This window comes from Lytechinus pictus, chromosome 10 (genome assembly GCF_037042905.1).
Source record: "Lytechinus pictus isolate F3 Inbred chromosome 10, Lp3.0, whole genome shotgun sequence".
NCBI classification, from domain to species: Eukaryota; Metazoa; Echinodermata; class Echinoidea; order Temnopleuroida; family Toxopneustidae; genus Lytechinus; species Lytechinus pictus.
Window position 1 is genome coordinate 7,439,716 of NC_087254.1, and position 23,502 is coordinate 7,463,217.

Here is a 23,502-nt window from a genome sequence, read left to right on the forward strand (position 1 = left end):
AGTGTATATATTACACTATCCATTATTTTATTTTATATTTTCTCATATTTCCTCAATCGTTATTACATGAGATCCCACCTGCGCATGCGCATTCAATTCACTGCACAAATTTTTTTCAAAATAACCCCTTTTATGACATATTTTTACACCACCGATCTTGAAATTCATACTTCACAGGAAGAGCAACACTCATTTTTCTTCATAGATTTGAGAAACTATGATTATGCTAGTTGACAATTATAGAAATTTTACTGCTTTAGTACGGCCACAATGTCATCTCCGACTCCGTCTAGCATTGGCTCTGCAATGAAGCGCAACATATCAGCAAAATGCTGGGTACGGCGAAAACCGAAACTTCCCTGGGTTAAACCTTGGGATCCTGTACGAAGCCCAAGCCCAAGCGCACAGTGGCAAACCCCTGTATTTCATCACCCTCTCTTTAATCACCCCAATCCTGCATAATATATTTAGCTAGAGCTTGCTGTAGAATATATGTGGTCGATTCTTCCTTGTTATATTTGTCTGAATGTATTTCATTATCTATCTATGGTGAATGTTAATGTATACAGTGGCCAATCCCTGCATGTCATCACCCTGCATGAATGGAGGTACCTGTGTAAGGACTGGTGATTCTACCTATGTGTGTAACTGCCGCACTGGATTTATTGGAGTAAGATGTAGCCAGCCGATCGATACTACAAGTAAGATTTGGTTTCGTATCATTATAGGTTTACCTTTGATTGGGTGTGTTATGTTATTTTGTGATCTAGTTGGGTTCAAAGCTAAGAGATATGTGTTTATCATTCAAGAGTTTGATTACTTGTTATGTCTGTATATTGAATATTCCTGAAACTGGAGTAACACTGCCCTTGTTTCATTAAAGGTTTTACCATAAGTTGGGAGATTAAATTATCATTTTGTGATGTAAATTGATGTAAAGCTAAGAGGTAAATATTCAATATTTAAGAATTGGTTTACTTGCTATGTATGTATCTTGAATATTCCTGAAAGTGCACTAACACTGTGCTTGTGATATGCTGCAAAAATGAACTCCTGGAAATATTGCACCCCAAAATCATTATTTAGTGCGTAAAAAAAAAAGTGATCCAAAATGCAATCCCAAACTATTCCATATACTAACACGTGTTACATTTGTGTCCCCAGGAATTAAATTTAGTGATGTTTTCTTTCTTTATACATATCTTACATCAATATCTGATTTTTTGAAAAAATTAGATGTTTGTGATGTTACTTAAGAGCTTTAAAGACCCCCTTTGATTTCCTTTCATCAGCTTGTGCCGATTCACCTTGTCAGAATGGAGCTACCTGTTTACCAACTCAGAATGGAGCTAGTTATTTCTGTGTCTGCTACTCTGGGACATCAGGGAATAATTGTGAAGTTGGGCAGAGTAAGTGTGTCTGGAACTATCGTAATGCCCATAGTCTATTAACCTGTTGATACCTGAATTCTGTAATTCCATTAGGCTTTACTCAGGGACCACTCAGTTCAAGTAGGCATTAATAATAATAATAATAATAATAACTAGCATTTAGTACGCTCTCCATAGTTAACTATATCACAGCGTTTACAAACAATTTAAAACAATAGGGCATTGGGAAGATTTTAACCATTCAGAGAATTCTGAAACAAATAACAATCTTGCATTCGAATAAAGTTAAATTTGCCCCACCCCAAACAAAAACTGTTCAACTTGAGATGAATTTGATTAAGGAGAGGTATTCCACACGTTTGTATAATCTGGTGTTAAATAATTGCTTCAACTTTGATGGATATGCAACTAATGGAAGGTCAATTTATGCAAGTTTTACTGCTATGATAATGACTTTCTGGCATTATTATTTTTTTTTATACCTTCCCAGTTGTTGGTCACACAAGCTTTAATTTTCAGTATTAATTGTTTCATAATTCCTTTTTTAAAATGATTTTTGGATCATTATGTCCATTTTATTAATAAACAGAAAACTGCGTTTAGAACAGAAAAGTGTTAAGCACCCTTAGAATTTTACGTATTATTATTATTATTACTGTTATAATGACTTATAATTGACAGCGGCATGCTTCCCCCAGCCTTGTCAGAATGGTGGTACATGTGTATCCATGACCAGTGGTCAGAATGGCTTCTTCTGTATGTGCCCACCTGGACTTGGCTTGACTGACATCACATGTGCAGGTGTAGGTGGTAAGTGCATTTACTTCCAAATTTTCTTTCTTCCGTTTGTTGTACTGAGTGATTTAGTTTGCTTTCTGTTCATGCAGTTATCCATGGGAATATTGGAGGAGAAAGGAGGGAGGGGGGAGACCCGGGGATGGGGTGGACACCATGCTCGTACACAAAAACACATAATTTTGAAAGGTTCTTCACAAACAAAGATGGCTGATGTACGCATGTGTAGTGTAAAAGTTATAAAATTGCACAGGCCATGGAGAAAAGATATAATTTTCTATAGCCTGGATACATGTAAAGGGTGTACATTTTACTGTCATGAAAATAAAATGTTTGAGACACTACGATGGTATGAGAAATACGTGGATAGGATAATGAGATGGGTTTAAGTCTTGTGCCTCAAAGGAAGAAACATTTAAAAAAGATTATTGATATAATACTTAGTGCGTGCTTTAATGTAAAATTGAGCGGGCCATAATCAGAGAGGAATTAGATTGAACTGACGATTTTGTAAGAATAAATACTGGTGGGATATTTGTACTACCTATAGTTGTATTATTTTTAAGAATAAATAATGCTCTTTTGTTTTCTAGCAAACCCTTGTTCATCAAACCCATGTTTAAATGGAGGAATATGCTCATCGGTATTTACGACATCAGGAACTATCAGCGGATATGAATGCAATTGCCAGGCAGGCTATACAGGAGTACGATGCCAGACTTTAATAACTCCTCCAGGTAGAGCCAAAATTGTGTTTTATACAATTTACTGATTTCCGAATATATCATTAAAACATAAAAAGAATGAATGGATGTTGCCATAAACTTTCAATCAATTAATAGTCGGTTTTTAGCCCCAAAATTAATAATTTGTTTAATTCACAAAAGGCTTGAAAAAGATTTCTTTGTTGCTTCATGCAAAAGAAAGTGTATCCTGATGTGCTTTTGAGAAAAAAAATAGCTCGATACTTGATTGCAAATAAGCTTCAGGCAACTGTTCCTTATTAATGCTATTGGCAGGTTATTTTGCTGTTTAGTTTTTATGAAATGGACTACGATGTCTGAATTAAGGAATGAAATAGATGTAGATTACCTGTAGGCAAGCTTATAGGAGGAGGCGCGATAGCTCAGTCGGTAGAGCGGGGGATTCGTATTCCGGTGACCCGGGTTCGATTCACACTTGGTGCGCCGTTGCCCTTTGGTAAGGCATTAATCCTCATTACCAGGTCCTTCGGAGAGGACCTTAAGCCGTCGGTCCTCTGGTTGCTTGCTTACAAGCATTCATGCTTTCTTAGCAATCAGGTAAAAAATCCCAACGAATCAATAGCTTTTGGTTACCTCCAGTTCTGTGTATTTTAAAAGAAATATGACTCCGCGATTGAAAAGATCTTATGTATGGCTTGTAGTAAAATATCATTTACTTGTAGTGAGATTCTATGTAATCAAAAAGACATCGTTTCATCCTCAGCCAGTGAAATAATAGACACAAAAATATAGTGTTGTTACACTTGGGCTTGCATACTGTTTTTTTTTTTTACAATTGTGACTTTACTATTGAAATGATCTGGATGGAATTTATGGATTAAAAGAAAACGTCTTTGGTTGCATTGAAATTCCATGTAAATTGTAATCAAAACTACTGGAACAGGCACACAAATATATCACTGTTCATTGTGATGTCTCCCAAACCATAATGGCCCGTATTCTGATCTTGGGTTTCAATGATACCCTGGTTTAAAGTTGTGGTTTAACTATGAGAGCCAATTGGGTCAGAAATCCCGAACAGTACACATTCAATTTATTAACTCAAATGACACCCAAATTGTTCATAATTTTCTGGGAATAACAACTATTTTTCTTCATTATGAAAGCATCAGAAAACAAAATAGTATTAGTAAACATTAGAAATGTACAATATAAACAGAATTTTTAAATTTTTGGCTTCCCATAATTGTATGCATTATTTTCGTTATTTTTGAATGACCAAATGATAATCCCCACATCATTACCTTTACACCTGCACTTGTAGAGTAATTCATTAGCATGACACGAATGCAACTTTAAGGTCAATGACAACAAGGTTAGATCTTGTTATCTTTGGTGTTTTTTTTTTTAGTTTCACCTTGTCAGAACAATCCCTGCCAGAATGGAGGAACATGCACCAATAACGGATTATCCTTCTTCTGCACTTGTCGAATTGGGTTTACCGGCACAACATGCCAAACATGTGAGTTTGATAGCTTACTAATTCCCATCTTGTTTCTATCATAACATGTGTATAAAGCATTCCACTTTTCAGACAAAAGTAAGAATTCCTAATTTTGCAATTTAATTTTGGCCATAAAAATTACTAATTCATGCCCCCAAGGGCCCATTCTTAATGGATTTTGTGCTTATATCAAATCAACATTATTAACATTGTTAATGGTATCCCTTATTTAAATCTTGACAATTTACATGTCAAATTATAAGATGATCATAGTGAACCATCAAAATATTTTGTTGCGCATTTCATATGCAAATTTATTGAAATTTATTAAACAATTGTAAAAACAAAATTTTTCCTTAATATTTCTGTCATTAGAAAACTAAAATTAGCATTTATTCTCTTTTATTATCTATGAAATAAAATGATTCCAAAACTTCAATAATTCATATAGAATTGAGAACAAGTTACAATATTGTGCCCGCAAAATTGCATAATGAGTTAACTTCACAATAGCTGTTGAGATATCAAGAAACATGTACACTAGTAAAACGAAAATGGCAATATTCATGCTCTTAACCATTGCTTTATATGTCGTACCATTGTTTTAATTTTGATTTCAGCTGTTCCTTGCAACTCAAACCCTTGCCTAAATGGAGGTAATTGCCAGGTATCCACCAATGCCTACGTGTGTAATTGTCTACCTGGCTTTGCTGGAACCAGATGCGAGCAGAGTAACGGTGAGAATAAAATGTTTCTTTCATTTTATATTCAAAACGAGGAAGCGCCGTGGTGTAGCGGTTCTGACTCTCGCCTTGTAATCAGAGGGTCGTGTGTTCGAATCCCACCATGGTCTATTGTCCTTTGGCAAGGCGTCAATCCGATAGGGGTACCGATAGGAAACAACCGTCATTGTGGTTGGTTTAGCAAGTGTGCACCTAACAGGCTGCTTGAAATGCTATGAATCCAGTGACCGGGTAATAATAATTGTGAAGCACTTTGAGCAGTCGTAGATTGATAAAGCGCTATATAAATGCCGATTATTATTAAAACACTGACTGACAACAATAACATATGATTTTGAAATGTTACCTTAATAATATTTAACTTTAAATAACAAAGTTGAATACAATTGATATCTAATTCCTTCACAATGGACATGGTGAAAAGCGATAGCCCTATTATGCAGCCTTCATTGCTATGTCCATATATTTTGTATTTCAGTCTGTCTGCTTTGAATCTTCCCAACTGTCTGAATCCCTTGAATGCTTTGGTGCAAGTTTACTATTGCTCCTCTTTAAAATGTCTTATGTCCATGCAACCATGAAGAAAATATGTTACCATAATGATATAAAATTGTTTGGTAATTATTTTTTTTATATTATCTAAATGAATATAATTTTCATCAATAATTCATAAAGCAAAATTGAATTGTTCAGATGTGAACAATTTTTTGACTTTCCGGCTTTGCAAAGGTATTATCTGGTTTTAGTAAGTGAGAGGCAGTGATATATTTGCTACTTAAAAAAAATAGAGTAACAATTAATTACAGATCGGGGCGAAATAGAACAATTCAATTCAAACATTAATGTTTCTTTGGTATCATGTTAAGCAAAAACTAAAAAGTACATTTCAAGGGTAAATATCACACAGCTGTGTGTAGAATATTCCAAGATTTTGATACTAACAAACACGAATGTTCTTTTATGGTAGGTAAATATGTTGTAGAGTACAAATTGACTTTGACTAGATATCCCTAAAAGCTATTTTGAAATTTACATTATTTTGGTGTCTCATTTTGTTCTTTTAGTATCACCGTGTCAGTCTAACCCTTGTTTCAATGGTGGAACATGTAATGTGGAAGGTAACATCTATAGGTGTTCTTGCATTGATGGTTTCACTGGACTTCGGTGTCAGACACCTCGTAAGTGCAAATCTCTCTCGTCGTATAGTTCGTTGTGTTAGTTCAAAAGCCATTTTATCATCATTTTCTCTCTTATATCAATAATGATAATGATGATCTTGATAATAGTGAGAATAATGAGGACTGTGATAATAAAAAATGATAAATTTTTATTAATAATAGTGATGATGATAATAATTTACCCAGGGTTAACCACTTTAGTTCTCATGAAATGTTCTACCAACGGGCCCTGCTTATCATAATGATCTGAATATCTTAGATGAATGACACTTAAAGAAAACGATTCAACATTAATTTTCATTCCTATCCCACACTGGTAACATATATATTTAAAAGGTGTAAATTTGCATCTGTCTGGTGTTGGGGCACCTTTGCAGGTGCATTCTTGCACCTTCAGACAGAAAAGGTTCAAAGCTGTACCTGTAAAAGTTGCTCCTCGTGTTCCTTTTCTAAATATACCAGGTTTCTTTTTTCTTCCAATAGCATGTGATTTTTTCCAAAATATTCCCTTTTTATCATGCTTTTTAAAATGGAAAATGATATAATTCACTTTTTTTCTTTATTCTTCCCCTGTAGCATTACCTTGTTTTTCCAATCCATGTTTGTTTGGTGGAAGCTGCAGCAACACTGGAAACACATTCTTCTGTGCGTGTTTAGCTGGTTACTCTGGAAACAGATGCCAGACTCCACGTAAGTATTCCTTTCCTTGAATTCAATGTGGTACTAATAAAATGTCATTTAAGTAGTGCTCTAACAGTGTTCAAATGTTCCCACTGGCACCTTAGAGCTCATATTACCCGGCTGCCCTGTTTAGCATCACCTGAAATCTTAAACTGCCTGGCCTGGCTCCTAAACCCATCATGCTACATTCTGAGCGTTGTAGTGTTATGATATAGGCCTACTTGAATGACAACATACTAATTCACCTCGAGTATGCAAGTAGGAAAACAAGTAGCTTCCCATTCAAAGTTTACAAACTGAAATTATTAGCTAATTTGCTCTCTGTTGTGTATTGATGGTTGTCTCAAAAGGGATATTTTAAGACAAGCTATTCATAATACACACTTATTGAGAGACCACTTATATTTTTTTCCATGATTGCCCATGATTGCTTAGTTCATACTTAACTCTCTATCAAAGAAACCCCCTTGTTTACTACATTCTTCTTAAGGAACTAACTGTTTGCCAGTTCAACAAAGAATCTTTTTTAAGATACTATGCTAGATTTCAAAGCAAAGTAAACAAAGACAAATTTATGCTGCAAACATCCTAACATAAAATTACTTTAACTCTTGGTGATCAATTGCCACTTAAAATAGGAAAAACATTATCTCAAGAGAATTATATGACAGATGACATATACCATATAAGACATAGTTATATACCCCAAAACAACCGGATTAAATTATACTATGAAATCTTTATTTATCAAATTCATTTTTTTAAATTATATTACCAATATTCAATGAATCTAGATCAGATTTTAGTTATTTATGTACTATTTTAGTGTTCTTAAATGTTATTAACTGTTGTATCAAACATTGTAAATTGTACGCAATTCTGTGCAATGTTTTTTATACCGAAATGAATGAATGAATTAAAAGAAATTCCAAATCAAAATTAAAAACATATTTATTCATTTAGAACATCTCAGCAGTTAGGAGCTGTTGGAGTGCAATAGAATACTACATATTCATATATTTATTTTGCTTTTTGGTAGAAATTTTTGTCATCATTATTTCTGTTTCTGTTTATGGTAACTCCTGTAGGAGCTTGTCAGGACAGTATTTTGCTGGTAAACGCCGCCAGGCTGGTATATAACCAATTACCTAGGAAACATTTTACGTCTAGGTTAATCAGTCATAATGGCTGACCTTAGAGATGACAGATATTACTCTCAGGTTTTTTTTATCAAAGTGGAGACAATGGCAGAGTGGCAATTCGAACTCACAACCTTGCAATTATGAGTCCAATGCTCTAACCACTGGACCACACGACCCATGTAAATTATTGTTAATAATTTTTATTATCATTGTTATTAGTATTATTATTATCATTATTATTACTTCTATTATTCTTGTTATTATTATTATATTTATGATTATTATCATATTCCAGCATCACCTTGCTCATCCAGCCCATGTTTTAACGGAGGAGTGTGCTCCTCATCTGGAGGGATATTCTCCTGCTCGTGCCCATCAGCATATACCGGTACCAGATGTGAGATATTGGGTAAGAAAATGCAATAGGGGACATGTGCACCACACATTTGGGGAATATTGGATGGCCTTGAGTGGGATGCGTAGAAATATTGTTCTTCAGCGAGTAACAATATTTCTACGCATCCCACGAAAATTGGTCATCCAATATTATTATTATTTAGATTCCCCGACAAAGCTAAACATAAATTAACAAAAGCAAAAAAAATTGTTCATGAGCATATTTCATTGTGATGTAACAGTAGCTTCATGCGCACAATCATTTATTAACACGTAGCTTCGCGTCGTCTGCATAATGAAGAAAAGCGCAACTAATACGCAATGCAATTTCATTGTGATGTAACAATAGCTTCATGTGCACAATCTTAATATTAACCAATAATAATCTTGTGGGCGGGGCAAAATATTGATTTCATCCAATATGGAAATTATTGGATGGTATTCATACGAATAAACGTTAAAAATCAGTTTTGATAGTTTGTCTCTTTGAAACAACCTCGCAAGACGTCAACAAATATCTGCACCTCTAAAACCCTACATCTATATAATAATTTATAATATTGGAGTTTTAGGGTCTTATATACCTTGATATTTTAGCCAGTGTACAGTGTGTCCCAGAAAAATGGAAACCGGGATTCCCACATTTTTTTTCTTCAAAGAAAAATAAATTATGATATTTCATTTACATCATCATACAATTCAATTTTTCCTCTACATTTTGATACCTAATATGTGACAAACACTTCTCGCATTAATGAGCAAGACAAGTTTGAAATTTCAATGTCAAATGCAGGTTGTGCAGGGAAATTAGACAAGATTGGTTCGTAATACGACAACCATGCTTATTCGACGATGGGTTCATTAGCATTTCTTTTGTATTCTTTGTTAAGTTTCATTCACTGATCCCTGAAATGAGAGTGGATTTAGATTGTTTCTGATAGGCGTCAATATTTATTGTTTTTTGCCATGCATGAATGATTTCCTAAGCTGTTAGTCTCACTTTAAAGATGAGATTACGCTCTTACCATAAGTAACAAATTCAGATTAAAAACATGTTTAATAAATTTGAAATCTATCTCTGAAAATGGGTTTTCTTTTTTGCGAGACGCACTGTACACTGACGTTCATAATGTGGTGGCTAAAACGGTCCAGGAGTGACAGCCCGCCCCTTAAAGACATTCTTCAATTCAAATGAAATCCAAGTCCTTTTCCCCAAAATTTGCACAGTTGCTTTAGTACCTTTACAAGCCAAATCAGATATACAAGATCTAACATGGGTTTATGTGCTCATTTTTTTTGTTCTGCTATGGATCTTTGAGTTTCACCAAATTGAGAGTCTGCTAAAAGGGGGTATTCGAGAAAATGTTGGCCTTCACAGTTACAGCATTGATATTTTTTTAGGAGTAAAACATTTTTAGAACAAAGAAATGGATTATATGATTCTAAGAATAGTCAAGTGATGTCTGCACATGTTGTTTTGCAATTCGTTCAAATATTTAGTAAAATAAAGAGGAAGATTGTATTGTATAGGTTAGGTTGGCATTGGAATTGTTAGCTGAACTGCCCTTAAGAGTAAGGGATCTACAGCAATTTTCTCCCTTTCAAATATGTTTTTTCACACATGCTATAGATATAAATGTTATTATTACTATGATAAAAATCAAAATAATGTTGATTGGGAATAAATAAAATATATTTTGAACTTGAATTATCTTGATCCCACCTTGATTCCAAAGTCGCTACCAGCCCTTGTCAGTCCAATCCTTGCGAAAATGGAGGTACTTGTGCACAACAACCAACTGGTGGTTTTATATGTTTATGCCAACCTGGATTCGGAGGCACCAGATGCACAACAGTGGGTAAGCGTCTTTATCTTATACTGCCTTTTAACCCATTGCCTACTGGAATCAAGTGGTCTCTGTACAAAGCCTATGGGAATAAAGGAATCCAGTAGAGAACATATCTTGAAATATGAATTATATCTATCTTGATTACTTAAATTTATCACCCTGACTTTATACATAGATTCTACAATAATATATCTAAGACATTTAAAAAAAAAGTGCATTAGGAACAGGTGTTTTTGAGGCATGTGGTTACCTTAAGTTAAACTGCTCTCCCAAATTGAACACTGGTTGCAGATACATTAATGAATAGTTCTGTTTATAAAAGGTTTAGTTCAGGTCATTTCATTTTTCTTTTCACACAAAAATGTAGGATAAAGAATCAAATTTTACGCAGTAAAGAGTAGTTGTATATACTAGAAACATGGAAAAATGTGAGGGCTCAAAGAAAGCCAACTGGGCTGTCAAGGGTCACTTCAGAATAACAATAAATGCTTGAAATACAAAGACAAATGCTGTATGATATTACCCCAATGAGATATCACATCACAACACAAATGAATAAGATAATGTAAGAAATGTTCAGCAACATTGACTTCAATAATATATCCTTTAGAGATATTAACCCTATCTAATAGTATAAAACTATGTTATTATATTTTTCTAGTTCCATCTCCATGCCAGCCTACAAACCCTTGTCGCAATGGAGGTACCTGCTCCTCCATTGGTAATGTGTTTTTTTGCACATGTCTGCCTACATATACCGGATCTACCTGCCAGACACCAAGTGAGCTATGTTGATAATTTATTAATGATTATGATAATAATTGTAAATTTACATTTTTCAATTTCTATATGGATACACTCAAATGTGCATTACAGTACATGGCAAGTAAAACATGAAATGACAGTTGACAAGATAGAACTGCACGTGTAATAAAACATAGTTAAAGGAAAATAAGAGAAGCCTATTATCTCTTTATTCCATTACAACCATAGTGACTTTTAACTATAATTTCAAATACTATATTCCTTGAAAATTGCTAAATTTTTACTTTTTGATTTATAAATAAATGCACCAAAATGAATATTGCAGAGATGAATAACCTTGGTATTTTTATAGGGTTAAAGATATTGATTAAAAAATTGTCGTGTATACAATTTTCATTTTGGATTAAATATGTTCTTTATGAAAGTTAAACCTTGAAATATATTACTGAGTATCTGTCTTGATATGTTGGTGTAATATGTACCTATTGGAGCATTGTGGCCTAGTGGATTGGTCTCCTGACTTTGAAACATAGGGTCATGGGTTTGAATCCCAGCCATGGTGTGATTTCCCTCATCAAGAAATTAATCAACATTGTGCTGCACTCAACCAAAGTGAGGTAAATGGGTACCAGGAAGGGATGTATTCCTGAAAATGCTCAGTGCGCTGAAAAAGACTTGCCAGACCAACGTCAATATTCAAATCATTTTGGAAGCACATATAGACGTTACATGGTACGTGATATGCATTATACAAGATTTAATAAATAAATAAATAATATAGGATTTGTATAGCGCACGTATCAACCTTGCTAGGTGCTCAAGGCTCTCCTATATTACCCTGGCTAAGCTAGTCTACCGATTTTGGTGTGCACAGCTTTTTTAAAAATATTATTATTATTAATATATAATGTCTGTGTTATATTCATCTTGGTTTATCAGCTGCTACAGATTGTACTTTCGTATGTGCTAACGGAGGGGTGTGTGTGTTGGATGTTCTTCATCGTGTGAATGTCTGTCAATGTCCCCAAGAGTTTGATGGAAACCAGTGCCTCTCAAGTAAGTCTTCCAGTTCGGTTGACCACGGAAGCATCCTGAATTCATACTTCCCAATTCTTCCTATGAAATAGGAACATTCCTATGGAGGCAGGGGAGTGATGAAATTGTCATTTTACCCCTTGTGTTCCTATTTTTGTGAAAAAAAAATGTCTGTAGTGTTGGATAGAAAATTCAAGAATGTTAATATTTCTGGAAATTTCTTAATATGCTTCCATTTCTTGTCTGTCAGGGTTGGCAGGTATGAGATTTCTCTTGCCAGTGATTTTCATTTAATAATATTGCTCTCGGCCAATCACATGCAGGCATTTAATTGCTTTAAAGGTGGTTTACGATTAATTCTTTGAACATAAAGTAGCAAAAAATTGAGAAAAACGTTGTTAAAAGTGTGATGGAAATCTGTCAAATAATAATACAGCTAAGATTTTTTTTAAAGTTTTGATTTTGTGAAGCCCAAGAAAGCAGCTCCTCCATGGGTTGCATATGATATAAATTCCCCAAATGTCATTTTTTTTCAAACGATTGGAAAGTGATTTTATTTGTGCAGGGGATATATCATCAGACATATCAATTCCTGACATTGTTTTGTTTTGTTTTCAACATCATAAAAATGTTTCATTTTTCTCAATTTGTTATGGCTGAGTAGTTAATGTATAGTAAGGACGGAGAAAATGGAGATCCTGTGCACAAAGAGGGTAATTATTTTATGGAATTGCCATTATCATTTGTTTGTTTTTTCTTGCCAGGAACGACATGTTCCAGGAACTATACTTTAGCCCAGGGACAGCAGGTGGCAGTGACAAGCCCTAATTATCCCAACCCCTATCCTAACTCGGTTCGCTGTGAGATCTACTTCCAAGCATCAGATCCAAACAGGCGCCTACGCGTGACTGTCAATGAGTTCGATACCGAGTGTGAGCATGACTATGTTACGGTGAGCATTTGTCTTTATGTTGGGTTTATTTCCTCATAAATGGAATGTGCAATCATATGGTCTTATAAACGATCAACATAGAAATACACCAAAATGTGAAAGAAAAATGTTTGAAATATTTGTCAGGAAGAGTACAATTGAATAACGATAATTAAAGGATATTTACAACCAAGGTATAAGAAAAAAGATAACAGATGGTTGGAAAGCCCATCACCAGCCACACCAATATCTTTCAACTGGTCTTACTTGTGGACCATATAGAAAGAGAAAAGAATGGAGAAGAATACAAATAGGGATGAAGAAAAAACGTTATGTATGGTTTACATTGTGTTGCTTGTAGTATATTCAAACTAGAGGAGGTTGATAATACAATAACATCTAGCTGCCTGCAAGAGCAAAGTTGTCTTTTTTCTATTAAAGTAGGCATCACATTTTGACTGATTGGTGGGGAATGAAACTCTACCCAAAATATTTTGCTGGCATTTCAAAGAGAAGATCAATCTGTTCATCTGGAATACTGTTATTGAAACGCAGAACAGTTTCACGTCCGATCCGGAATGCTTCTTCAGCCCATCTGAACTGGCGAGAAATCGTCGTTGCAACTTGGCGCCGATGCACAATAGATGTTATTGTCTTTGAGACATCGAGGAATATTCCGGATTCTGTTCTCTATTTAAATAACAGTAAGTCCAGAGAAAACAAATGTATTTTCTCTTTGTCTTTCTTAATGAATGAATCAAAACATACATCAGTTTTACTGGCATTCTAAACAGTATTTGTAGCATTGAAATGTATCAACGACTTGATCTTGATTGTAGGCTGGAAATGGTGGAAATCTGAATGATCAGACCTCCATTCTGATGAGACTGTCTGGCGATGAACAGGTCCCGCCTTTTGTCATCGACAGCAACCAGGGATGGCTCCTATTTGAAAGTGATCTATGGGTCACCAATCCAGGATTCGCACTCACGGTCCAAGATGTGGATACCACAGGTATCTTTAGCTTCTCGTATCACCAATACATTCAGATTACTCTATCAAACTCACTGGCCCGTATTCTGAAGTCAGGTTTAACTTAGACCATGGTCTAACTCTGTGCTAAAATTATGGAAAGCCAAAAGTGTCAAAATTTTTATTAAGTTGTATTTTTGTTATGTTTACTGTGCTCTTTCCTGATTCATTGATGGCGAAGACAATCATCTATTTATACTTCCTAGACAATTATGAATGATTTGAGTGCCAAATGAGCTGAAGTATGATATCTCCACCGTTAGTGATTTATGTAACAATTGGCTATCCATACTTAAACCACAACTTTAAACCTTAGTTTAAGTTAAACCCGACTTCAGAATACGCGCCTATATCTTTGACTTCCTCTTACCCTATGGTTATCAATCCTTTGATGTTTTGTGTCTTTTTTCCTGCTCGTATTCATGTATCTTCTTGTCCCCGTCTTTCCTTTATATCAGCCTCTTAGGTCAGTCTACCCTCTGTTGATACTAAAGTCCCCCTTCCAACCATTGAATTTTTGTTGAATTCAGTGCAAAACGCTATTTTGGATGAATTTGAAGAGTAAATAATATGGCACAGAAAACTGATCTTTACAAACTTAAAGGAGAATGAAACTCTTGGAGCAAGTTAGCTGTTGTGAAAGCAGAAAAATCAAAGAATAAGATCAACAAAAGTTTGAGTAAAATAGGACTAGCAATAGAAGAGTTATGAGCATTTTAATGTCGAGATCACTAATGCTATGGAGATCCTCCCATTGGCAATGCGACCAAGATCTATGATGTCACAGATGAACAATTCTCCCCTTTTGGACACTGAAAATATACCCCAAAACATCTCTTTTTGCTCATTCTAATCATATGACAAACGATTCATCAATGATATAATGTTGTGAAACCTCTGTACTTGTCCTTTTATAAAGAGAACACCTCACCTTGTGATAGACTATATAAAAGTGAGAATATAAGTGAAATAAGTACTAAAGTAATGAGGGAGTTGTACGTGTGTGACATCACAGATCTTGGTCGCATTGCCAATTGGAGGATCTACATGGCATTAGTGATCTCAATATTCAAATGCTCATAAATTTCTTATTATTCAACAATATGTTTCTTTGATTTTTCTCTTTGATATGGATTCAGCTGGTTTCAGGGGTTTCATTCTCCTTTAAGGTAAACTTTGTATCATTTTCTGTACCCCTTCTGAGAAATGCTGATATTGTCACATAATTGTAGCGTATATTGGAGAGGACAAATATCAAGCCCTAATTGGCATAACCAGTTGCCCAGTATTGGCTGCATGTGCGTGCATAGGCTGTATGCATAGTAAATGATCAGTTGATTTTGTGATGTTCCTGGAGATGGATGTGTTGGTTGAATTTTAAATAACTTTCACTGAAACTGCAGGGTTTATCTGTAAGTCTACCCTGTATTCTTTGTACCAACAAGGTGAGATAAATGTAAAAAAAAGTGTCATTTTGAAAAAGTCATTGCTCTCGCAATGAGCTGGAATGAAGTGGAAAAAGAGGTGGCCGAAAATCATGATGCATGCTGGGTAATCCAGGCTGCTGATCATAATAATAATAATAATAATATAAATTTATAAAGCGCTTTATACGGACTTTTCAAAGTGCTAAGAAAGAAGAATATAAGATATGCATAGTACAAGATACATGTATCTCAGATATATCATATATTGTGTTGTGTGAATTGATGACTTTGACCTTTTTTATTCGCAAGTGAAACATGCAAATGTGATGGAAAAAAATAGAAATAAAAATAAAAGTGATCTCAAGCCTTGTAACATGTTGCTTGAAATGTGTTTATACAGAATTCATGGCTGATTGTCCACCCGACTTCTGCCGAAATGGAGGTACGTGTGTGGTAGTAGTTGATCAACCCCAGGTCCTCGGATGTCTGTGCCTGGATGGCTTCACTGGAGATAACTGCATTGATGGTAAGCTAGTATCTTCAACCGCTGTGGGCTGGGGGGGGGGGGGTGGTTAAGAGCAGTGGCGTATCTGGAAACCCTTATCAGGAGGGGCACACATTTTCTGACAATAAAAAAAAAATGTAAAAAATGTAAATATTTTCTGAAGTACATAATGCTGATTATGAGCAGATCATGATGGCAGTGATGATGATAGCATTTATAGGGTTGCTTTAATTGCTTTATTAATCCTCATTTTCACAGGTCAAGATCGATGATAATGATAAAAAGATAATTCTGATGTTGATTGTGAAGACAATGATAGAATTGATGTTGATGAAAATGATCATGATATTGCTTGCAATAATGATTTTACTGATGATACAAATAATCACATGAAGAGTATGATTGGTTTAGTCTTTCGGGGAAATGTAATTCAATGCCGGACATAATCAAGCATTACAAACATTGATTTCTTAATATGTACTTGTGTTATCCTGTTACTTTTAGATACGAACGAGTGTGCCAGCAACCCCTGTTTCAATGGAGGAAGATGTAATGACCTTCTTAACGCATACTCATGCACATGTATTTCAGGCACGTTTGGCCCCAGATGCCAAACAAGTAAGTAAATGCTTAAAGGGGAAGATCACCCTGAAGAAAACTTTGTTGTAAAAATAGCAGAAAAAATGATTAAAAATATTGGTGAAGGTTTGAGGAAAATCCGTTAAAGATTAAGAAAGTTATTGGAGTTCAAAGTTTTGTATTTGTGACGTCATAAACGAGCAGCTGCCCCATATGTTATGTAATATAAAATGCATGAATTTCAAATTTTGTATGGTTCCTGATGACTTGATTTTGTTTTCTATTCATGATCGGGTGTGAAATGATTTGTCTATTGATATACAAAAGGTACAGTGAAAACCATTTTCAATTTTCTGAGAAAATGACATTTCATTATTTTTTACCATTCGCTATGTAGGAATGCGGCTCGCATATGACGTCACAAGTCAAGTAATTGAAATTCTAATAACTTTTTAATTCTTTTATGAATGTTTTCAAACCTTCAGCAGTATTTTTTATTATTTTTTCTACTATTTTTACAATAAACTTTTTGTCAGGGTGAACTTCCCCTTTAAAGTGTAACAGGTAGTGTTGGCTTCACTGCAATTTAATAGTATCACCAATCTAGTGGGCTTTTTTTTTATGGTGGATGATGCTATTTAAAGCTTATTGCCTTTTTCACTCGCGACATCCGCTACGTTCTCTTTTCATTTCGTTTACATTTCCTTTATATTCTTGTTGTTTATATTGTAAAGTTCTTTTACTTTTATTTATTGTATCGTTTTGTCATTGTGTTAATATCATTTTCTATGTGATTGGGTTTTTTTTTTAAAGAATGTTGAATAATGAATTGAATAAAAAAAAAATTAGTACAATTGCATCAAATAAAGATTCCATGAGTATAAATCTTTAAAATCAAGGTCAACTGTCATGATATCACCATAGATCTAGATCTGGTAAAGTTATATTATGAAATCATGAAATATAAGCTTACAAAACGATAACACTGCAGATCCCCCAAATAGCACTCGTGGGACCACATATATTTATTGCTGGAGAAAATACTTAACATCTAGCTGGTATATATGTTTGTTTTGCTCATTTCCTACCACAATCATTTGGCTCATATTTGTTATACATAGAAACACTTGGGTGGTCATTTTACAGGATTCTGATCTAACTCATGTTGAGGTCATAAACTCAACTGGCATTTATTTTTAAAAGACTGTGGCACAAGGGTTATAAGGATTTTGGAATGGGAGTTTATTTCATGGCATGGTGTATGATTTTTTTTTTTTTTTCAATTCAATTCAGCATTTATTTCCAATTCATTAAAAATACAATGTACAAACAAAGAGACAATAACAATTAAAACATATCATTGAAACATAAATATATACAGACGAAAGTGATAAAGTATTATTGCCAAATCATTGAAACAATATAAAAACAAGACGAGAGATAAATGAATGGGAAACAGGAGTGTACTAAAAAGCCATAAGAAGGCTTGTTAAAACGCACACACCCAAAATAAATAAATTCTTAAAATAATTGTAATATATGGATGCGGCAAGTAGCAAAAGAACAAAACAAATAAAACAAAAACAGAAACATAAAAACATAAAAAACAAGACATAAGGCAAAACTAATGGAAATTATAGTACGATGAGGATCTTAGTAAATTTGGATCAGTTTATTTTTATATTGCTTTTTAAAAATATTATGAAAAGTAATATTAAATTGTTCAAGATTCAGACTATTCCATATTGTGGGACCAGTGTGACGCAGTGAAAATTTAGATAAGTCATTCTTGTAATTCCATCTGTGAAGTTTTCGTGAAGACCTTGTATAGTGATTATGTATATTACAATTGAAAGAAAACATATTCATTAATTGAGGAGAAAGGGTTCCAGTATGATACCGCTGCATTAAAGAAGCAATCTGTAGTTTATTAATATCTTGTAATTTAAGGGTTCTTAACGACTTAAATAGTTTCGAAGTAGGTGCTCTATAATCTGATCCCATGCAAATACGTATAGCTTTTTTCTGTAATAAAAACAGTTTGTGTAGATGGCAAGAATATGTATTTCCCCATATTGAGTTACAATAGGTCAAATGTGATAAAATGAAAGCGTTATAAAGAGTAAATAAAATGTGTTTTGGCAAGTCATATTTGAGTCGATTTAGAACTCCAATAAAACGAGAAACCTTATTACAAATAAAATTAATGTGAACATCCCAACAGAGTGTGTTACTCAATATAACACCTAGAAATTGCACAGAGTCATATAATTGTAGACGGGTTCCGTTTACTTTTAAAACAATGTTGGAAGTATTATATTGCACACCCCTCTTTCTAAAAATCACACACTGCGTTTTACTTTTATTTAATGAAAGCTTATTGCTTTCATTAAATGACAAAAGACTGAAGAGAAAACATGTAAACTTTACCCCAAAGAAACAGTTATCCAAATCATGGTTACATAGTCATAGAAGCTTGTAGATCCATAAAGACTCAATCTCTTAGTATTTGTAAATTTTGAGTTCAAATCCTTTTTTTTTCGATAATCAATCTGATTTTAATAAGGAATAAATAAGAAACCAACTTGACAACAATTATGTCATGTTTACAGACAATATCAGTTCTTGTTATTCCAGTATACTGATCAATCTCTATTTTTGTTTAGTAACAACTCAGTGCACCAGCCTTGACTGCAGGAACGGAGGAACCTGTGTGATGTCGCAGTTAGGCTTGGCAAGCTGCAATTGTGTTGCTGGATATGAAGGAAACCTGTGTCAAACCAGTGAGTGTAGCACCAAAAATTTATATTTTAGAAGGAATGGCCGAGGAATGGAAAGAAATGATTTAATAAGATTTGTGAGACTGATAGTTCTGCCAGAGATAATATTTTTGTTTGCAGCTTAGTGACTTCATGGTAGACAATATCAGAGCCATTGATAGAGAGAGTAACCGACTTAGCGCATAATGCTTTGTTAGGCAAGCCCAAATAAATAAAAAAATTGGGCCTTGTTTGATTGTTTTATTTTTTCACCATGCATAACAAGAAATAAATTGACAGAATATAATGTTACATACCAACAGTTCATTTTTTGTTCTGTTTTCATGAATGCTTATTTCGAGCCATGTTTTACTTAAACGAATTACTTACATTCAATGTTATTCAAGGGACTCTGCACTTCAAAATATTTTTTTATGCGTTACATTAATAATATTACACAGTAGGAACTGAGCATAAAAAAATAGGACAGAAGAATGGACTGTTGGTTACCCATTGAAACCCAGTTGGCCGAACTCGCTTTCTATTAATGGCTTTGCACAATATCGTGTCCTATTGTCATCTTTTTGGTTAATTTCACTTGATCTACAGCAAATGGTCTACTCAGATAGTGCTATACTAGTAAACCAAATCGGTTAAAACCCCATCAGTTTGTTATCAATTTAGTCTAATGACCATTTGGTCTTCTCTACACTTGGTGTAATACACGCTTAGTCTCATTCTTTTTCAGTCTGATGTACAGTTGGTCTAATTTCCACTCGCCTACTAATTATTTTGCGCTTTGTAAAAATGAAAATTTGAAACATTTCATCTAACTATATAGACCAATCAGATATTAGACAAAATGGGTATAGCCGAATTGGAAATAAGAAAAGATGGTAAGTAGGTTTAATGGAAATTAGAGTGAATTGTTATGAGACGAACTATAGGGTTAGTGAGATGAGACCAAACGGGAAGTAGACCAAGCTGTTGAAGTCCAAGTGGCAATTAACCAATCCTTTTTGACAGAATGTCAATTTCACCTTACATTGTCCAAAAAGGCATAGTTCAGTCATGTTTTAAGCTAAAGCTATTTTTATTGCAATTATCTCCAATTACTCTATTTAATGAATTATTGTGGTACCTGTTTTCACCATATTCATTGGAGGCAATTGTGTCAATGAAATGAAACTCTGAATAACTTAAATTATGTAGATTCATAAGACTATTATCATAATGGGACCTTATTTCAGAAATTTGATTAAAATGAATCAATTTCTAAAATATAATTTTGCAGATATTAATGAATGTGAGAGCAACCCCTGTCTCAACAGTGGTATGTGCACAGACCAAGTTGATGGATTCTTCTGCAGCTGTCGCGATCCATACTCTGGAATACTTTGCGAAACAAACAGTGAGTTTACCTGATGTAATCAAATTTACACAATGAAATTCAGGAACATGTTTCCTCCCATAGGTATTGCAACATCTTAAAAATTGTTATAAAAATGACTATTCTTTGTTTCTAACATATGTCTAGATTATTGAATAGTAACAGAACTTTCTGGAAAGAGGTGCAGATATTGGACACTTTCTCGCCACTATAATGCCCGTAATAAAAACAAAAGATTTAGCTGAAGAGCAAAGGTGATAAGCTGAATCCCTGAGTGGTGGGTTGGGGGATCCTTGCTCATAAAGACATTACCTAAGACCAATCAAATCACCAGATGGGCTTTGTTGTACTCGATCCTTCACACCTTGGAAGGCCACACCCTTTATAAGTCTGATTGTCTCTTCATAATCTGCCAAAATATGTTGCAAATTCATATCCTTGTCTATTATTTCATGTCTTTAATGAATTAGTATTCCATAGCTGCTGTGTTTGTTGAGGAGAGCTATTTTGATAGCGATGAACACTTCCATGTTCCTGCGTCCTGCTCATTTCATATTTTTTTTTACAACCAAATTTATTTTGATCTCATTGCATTTGTTTTTAAAATGTTTTACAGCCTTTGACTTTGTTTATGTAGTCTTTGTAACATTTTTGGAGGGGTTTAGAGGGACGTGCACCTTTGACGCCACTCAGAAAGAGTGAGCAGGGTTGGCGAAAGTTATGAAAATGAAAGTTTGATCCAATATCATGCAAAAATTCTGCCAGACATGATTTCAGTGCTATCCTCAGCATCAGTATATTGTGTTTCTTATGATATGGAAAAGTATATTATATGAATGATATGAATGCAGAAAACAATTTTAAAAAAAGTGCTTTGAATGGGGGGGATTTTATCACTTGCCCAGGGACCTGTGTTTCCACTAGTATACCAATGTTAGTTTATCCAAGAAAATTAACCCTACATTTTTAAATGCTCAATGTCATTCGAGAAAAATCTATTCCATGATGCATTTTATGAGTAATACTGTTGTTTTCTTAGATGCTAATGTTGCTCGCTCCTCTGCCCGGGATGGCATGAACTTGAGTTTACCTGAGCTGGCATCAACAAATCTATCAGCATCGTGGATAGCTGTCATCGTTGTCCTCTTCATCATCATCATTGTTATGGGGATGTACATTGGATATAGATACTATCAAGGAAGGCGGTAGGTCATATTAATGTTGTTGATCCACTAATTGGGGGGGAGAGACAAAAATTGATTCGTTTGCAAAGAAAAAAAAACTTGGCCTCCTTCCTTTCCGCTATAAAAAAAGGTCTTATTAGCCTAAAAATTATGTAAGTATCAGCTAAAGTATTAACTGGAAGAATAAAAGAAGAAAAAATAAGTCAATCACTATCAAAAAAAAAATAACACCCATCTCCTAAAAATTAATTGACAAGCAAATACAAAGATTTGTCATGGGGGGGGGGGGCAGGCATCAAGCCTGCCTATATTCGGTACTGGAAAGTCATGGTAAATGAATTAATTGGCCACATATTGCACTAACTGCCACTGATGTTTTCTTGTATACTGCTCACATGTATATAAATGCATTTTGTTTTGTTTGATGACCCAACAATTTAACAGTACATTTATCTACTATTGATGGGGGGCTACCCTGTTTAAAATAATGAAATAATAAATAAGCAAATTGATAGATAAATAAAATAAATGAATAAATGCGGGTTTGCAAGTAAATAAATAAACATATGTGTAAACAAATAAACAAATAAATAAATGAATATATAAATAAATTAATTAATTAATTGATTAATCAATTTAAAAAATCATTAATATATAAATGTATAAATAAATGAATGAATAAATAAATAATAAATAAATAAATAAATAAATAAATAAATAAATAAATAAATAAATGAATGAATGAATGAATGAATGAATGAATGAATGAATGAATGAATGAATGAATGAATGAATGAATGAATGAATGAATGAATTAATTAATTAATTAATTAATTAATTAATTAATTAATTAATTAATTAATTAATTAATTAATTAATTAATTAATTAATTAATAAATGTTACTGACTCTTATCCCTTACAGTCAACGGCTTGAAGATGGAGAGCAGCTTCTTGAGGAGTATTCAAACAGAGCTCTGGATCCGGTCCCTCCTACTGAAATGGGAGCTTATGAACTCGTTCACCTACCAGGAGGAGCAAGGTAGAATTCTAGATCACTTCGGTCCCCCTTGGGAAAAAATGCACCTGGGGGGGCCCTGGGGCAATGTTGCCACCGAAATCCTCAAAAGAGCCCTGAAAATCCCCATGATTGATCTTGAATATCAGACCAATTTGATCATTCGTTGAGTCCCTCCTAGTGATTTTTTCCCCCTATTTCCCTCACCCGGAGTATCCTTTCAGTGATTTTCCACTGGCCATCTTTTTCTCAGCCAATCACCTGCAAGGATTAATGTAGCTTATGATGGTTTGGTGTGAATTAGTAAGACATTGTTGTATGTGGACATTGTGGAGCATCGTGGCCCAGTGGATTAGTCTCCGGACTTTGAAACAGAGGGTCATGGGTTCAAATCCCAGCCATGGCGTAGTTTCCTTCAAGGAATTCATCCACAATGTGCTGCACTCGACCCAGGTGAGATAAATGGGTTCCGGCAGGAAGTAATTCCTCAAAAAG

At 34.3% G+C, this 23,502-nt stretch overlaps 1 protein-coding gene across 1 annotated transcript in view; it reads left to right on the plus strand.

The window, feature by feature from the left end:
* Window positions 1–23,502, plus strand: part of LOC129269684 (uncharacterized) — a 134,466-nt gene that overhangs the window by 108,020 nt on the left and 2,944 nt on the right. The window contains exons 83-102 of the mRNA XM_064105224.1: window positions 570–701; window positions 1,293–1,409; window positions 2,073–2,201; window positions 2,780–2,923; window positions 4,302–4,412; window positions 5,015–5,131; window positions 6,202–6,315; window positions 6,892–7,005; window positions 8,434–8,547; window positions 10,271–10,393; window positions 11,046–11,165; window positions 12,089–12,205; window positions 12,949–13,136; window positions 13,955–14,129; window positions 15,975–16,100; window positions 16,584–16,697; window positions 19,325–19,441; window positions 20,712–20,828; window positions 21,847–22,012; window positions 22,915–23,031. Coding sequence (XP_063961294.1) covers window positions 570–701; window positions 1,293–1,409; window positions 2,073–2,201; window positions 2,780–2,923; window positions 4,302–4,412; window positions 5,015–5,131; window positions 6,202–6,315; window positions 6,892–7,005; window positions 8,434–8,547; window positions 10,271–10,393; window positions 11,046–11,165; window positions 12,089–12,205; window positions 12,949–13,136; window positions 13,955–14,129; window positions 15,975–16,100; window positions 16,584–16,697; window positions 19,325–19,441; window positions 20,712–20,828; window positions 21,847–22,012; window positions 22,915–23,031 — 2,572 coding nt within the window. The remainder of the gene's footprint in view (window positions 1–569; window positions 702–1,292; window positions 1,410–2,072; window positions 2,202–2,779; window positions 2,924–4,301; window positions 4,413–5,014; window positions 5,132–6,201; window positions 6,316–6,891; window positions 7,006–8,433; window positions 8,548–10,270; window positions 10,394–11,045; window positions 11,166–12,088; window positions 12,206–12,948; window positions 13,137–13,954; window positions 14,130–15,974; window positions 16,101–16,583; window positions 16,698–19,324; window positions 19,442–20,711; window positions 20,829–21,846; window positions 22,013–22,914; window positions 23,032–23,502) is intronic.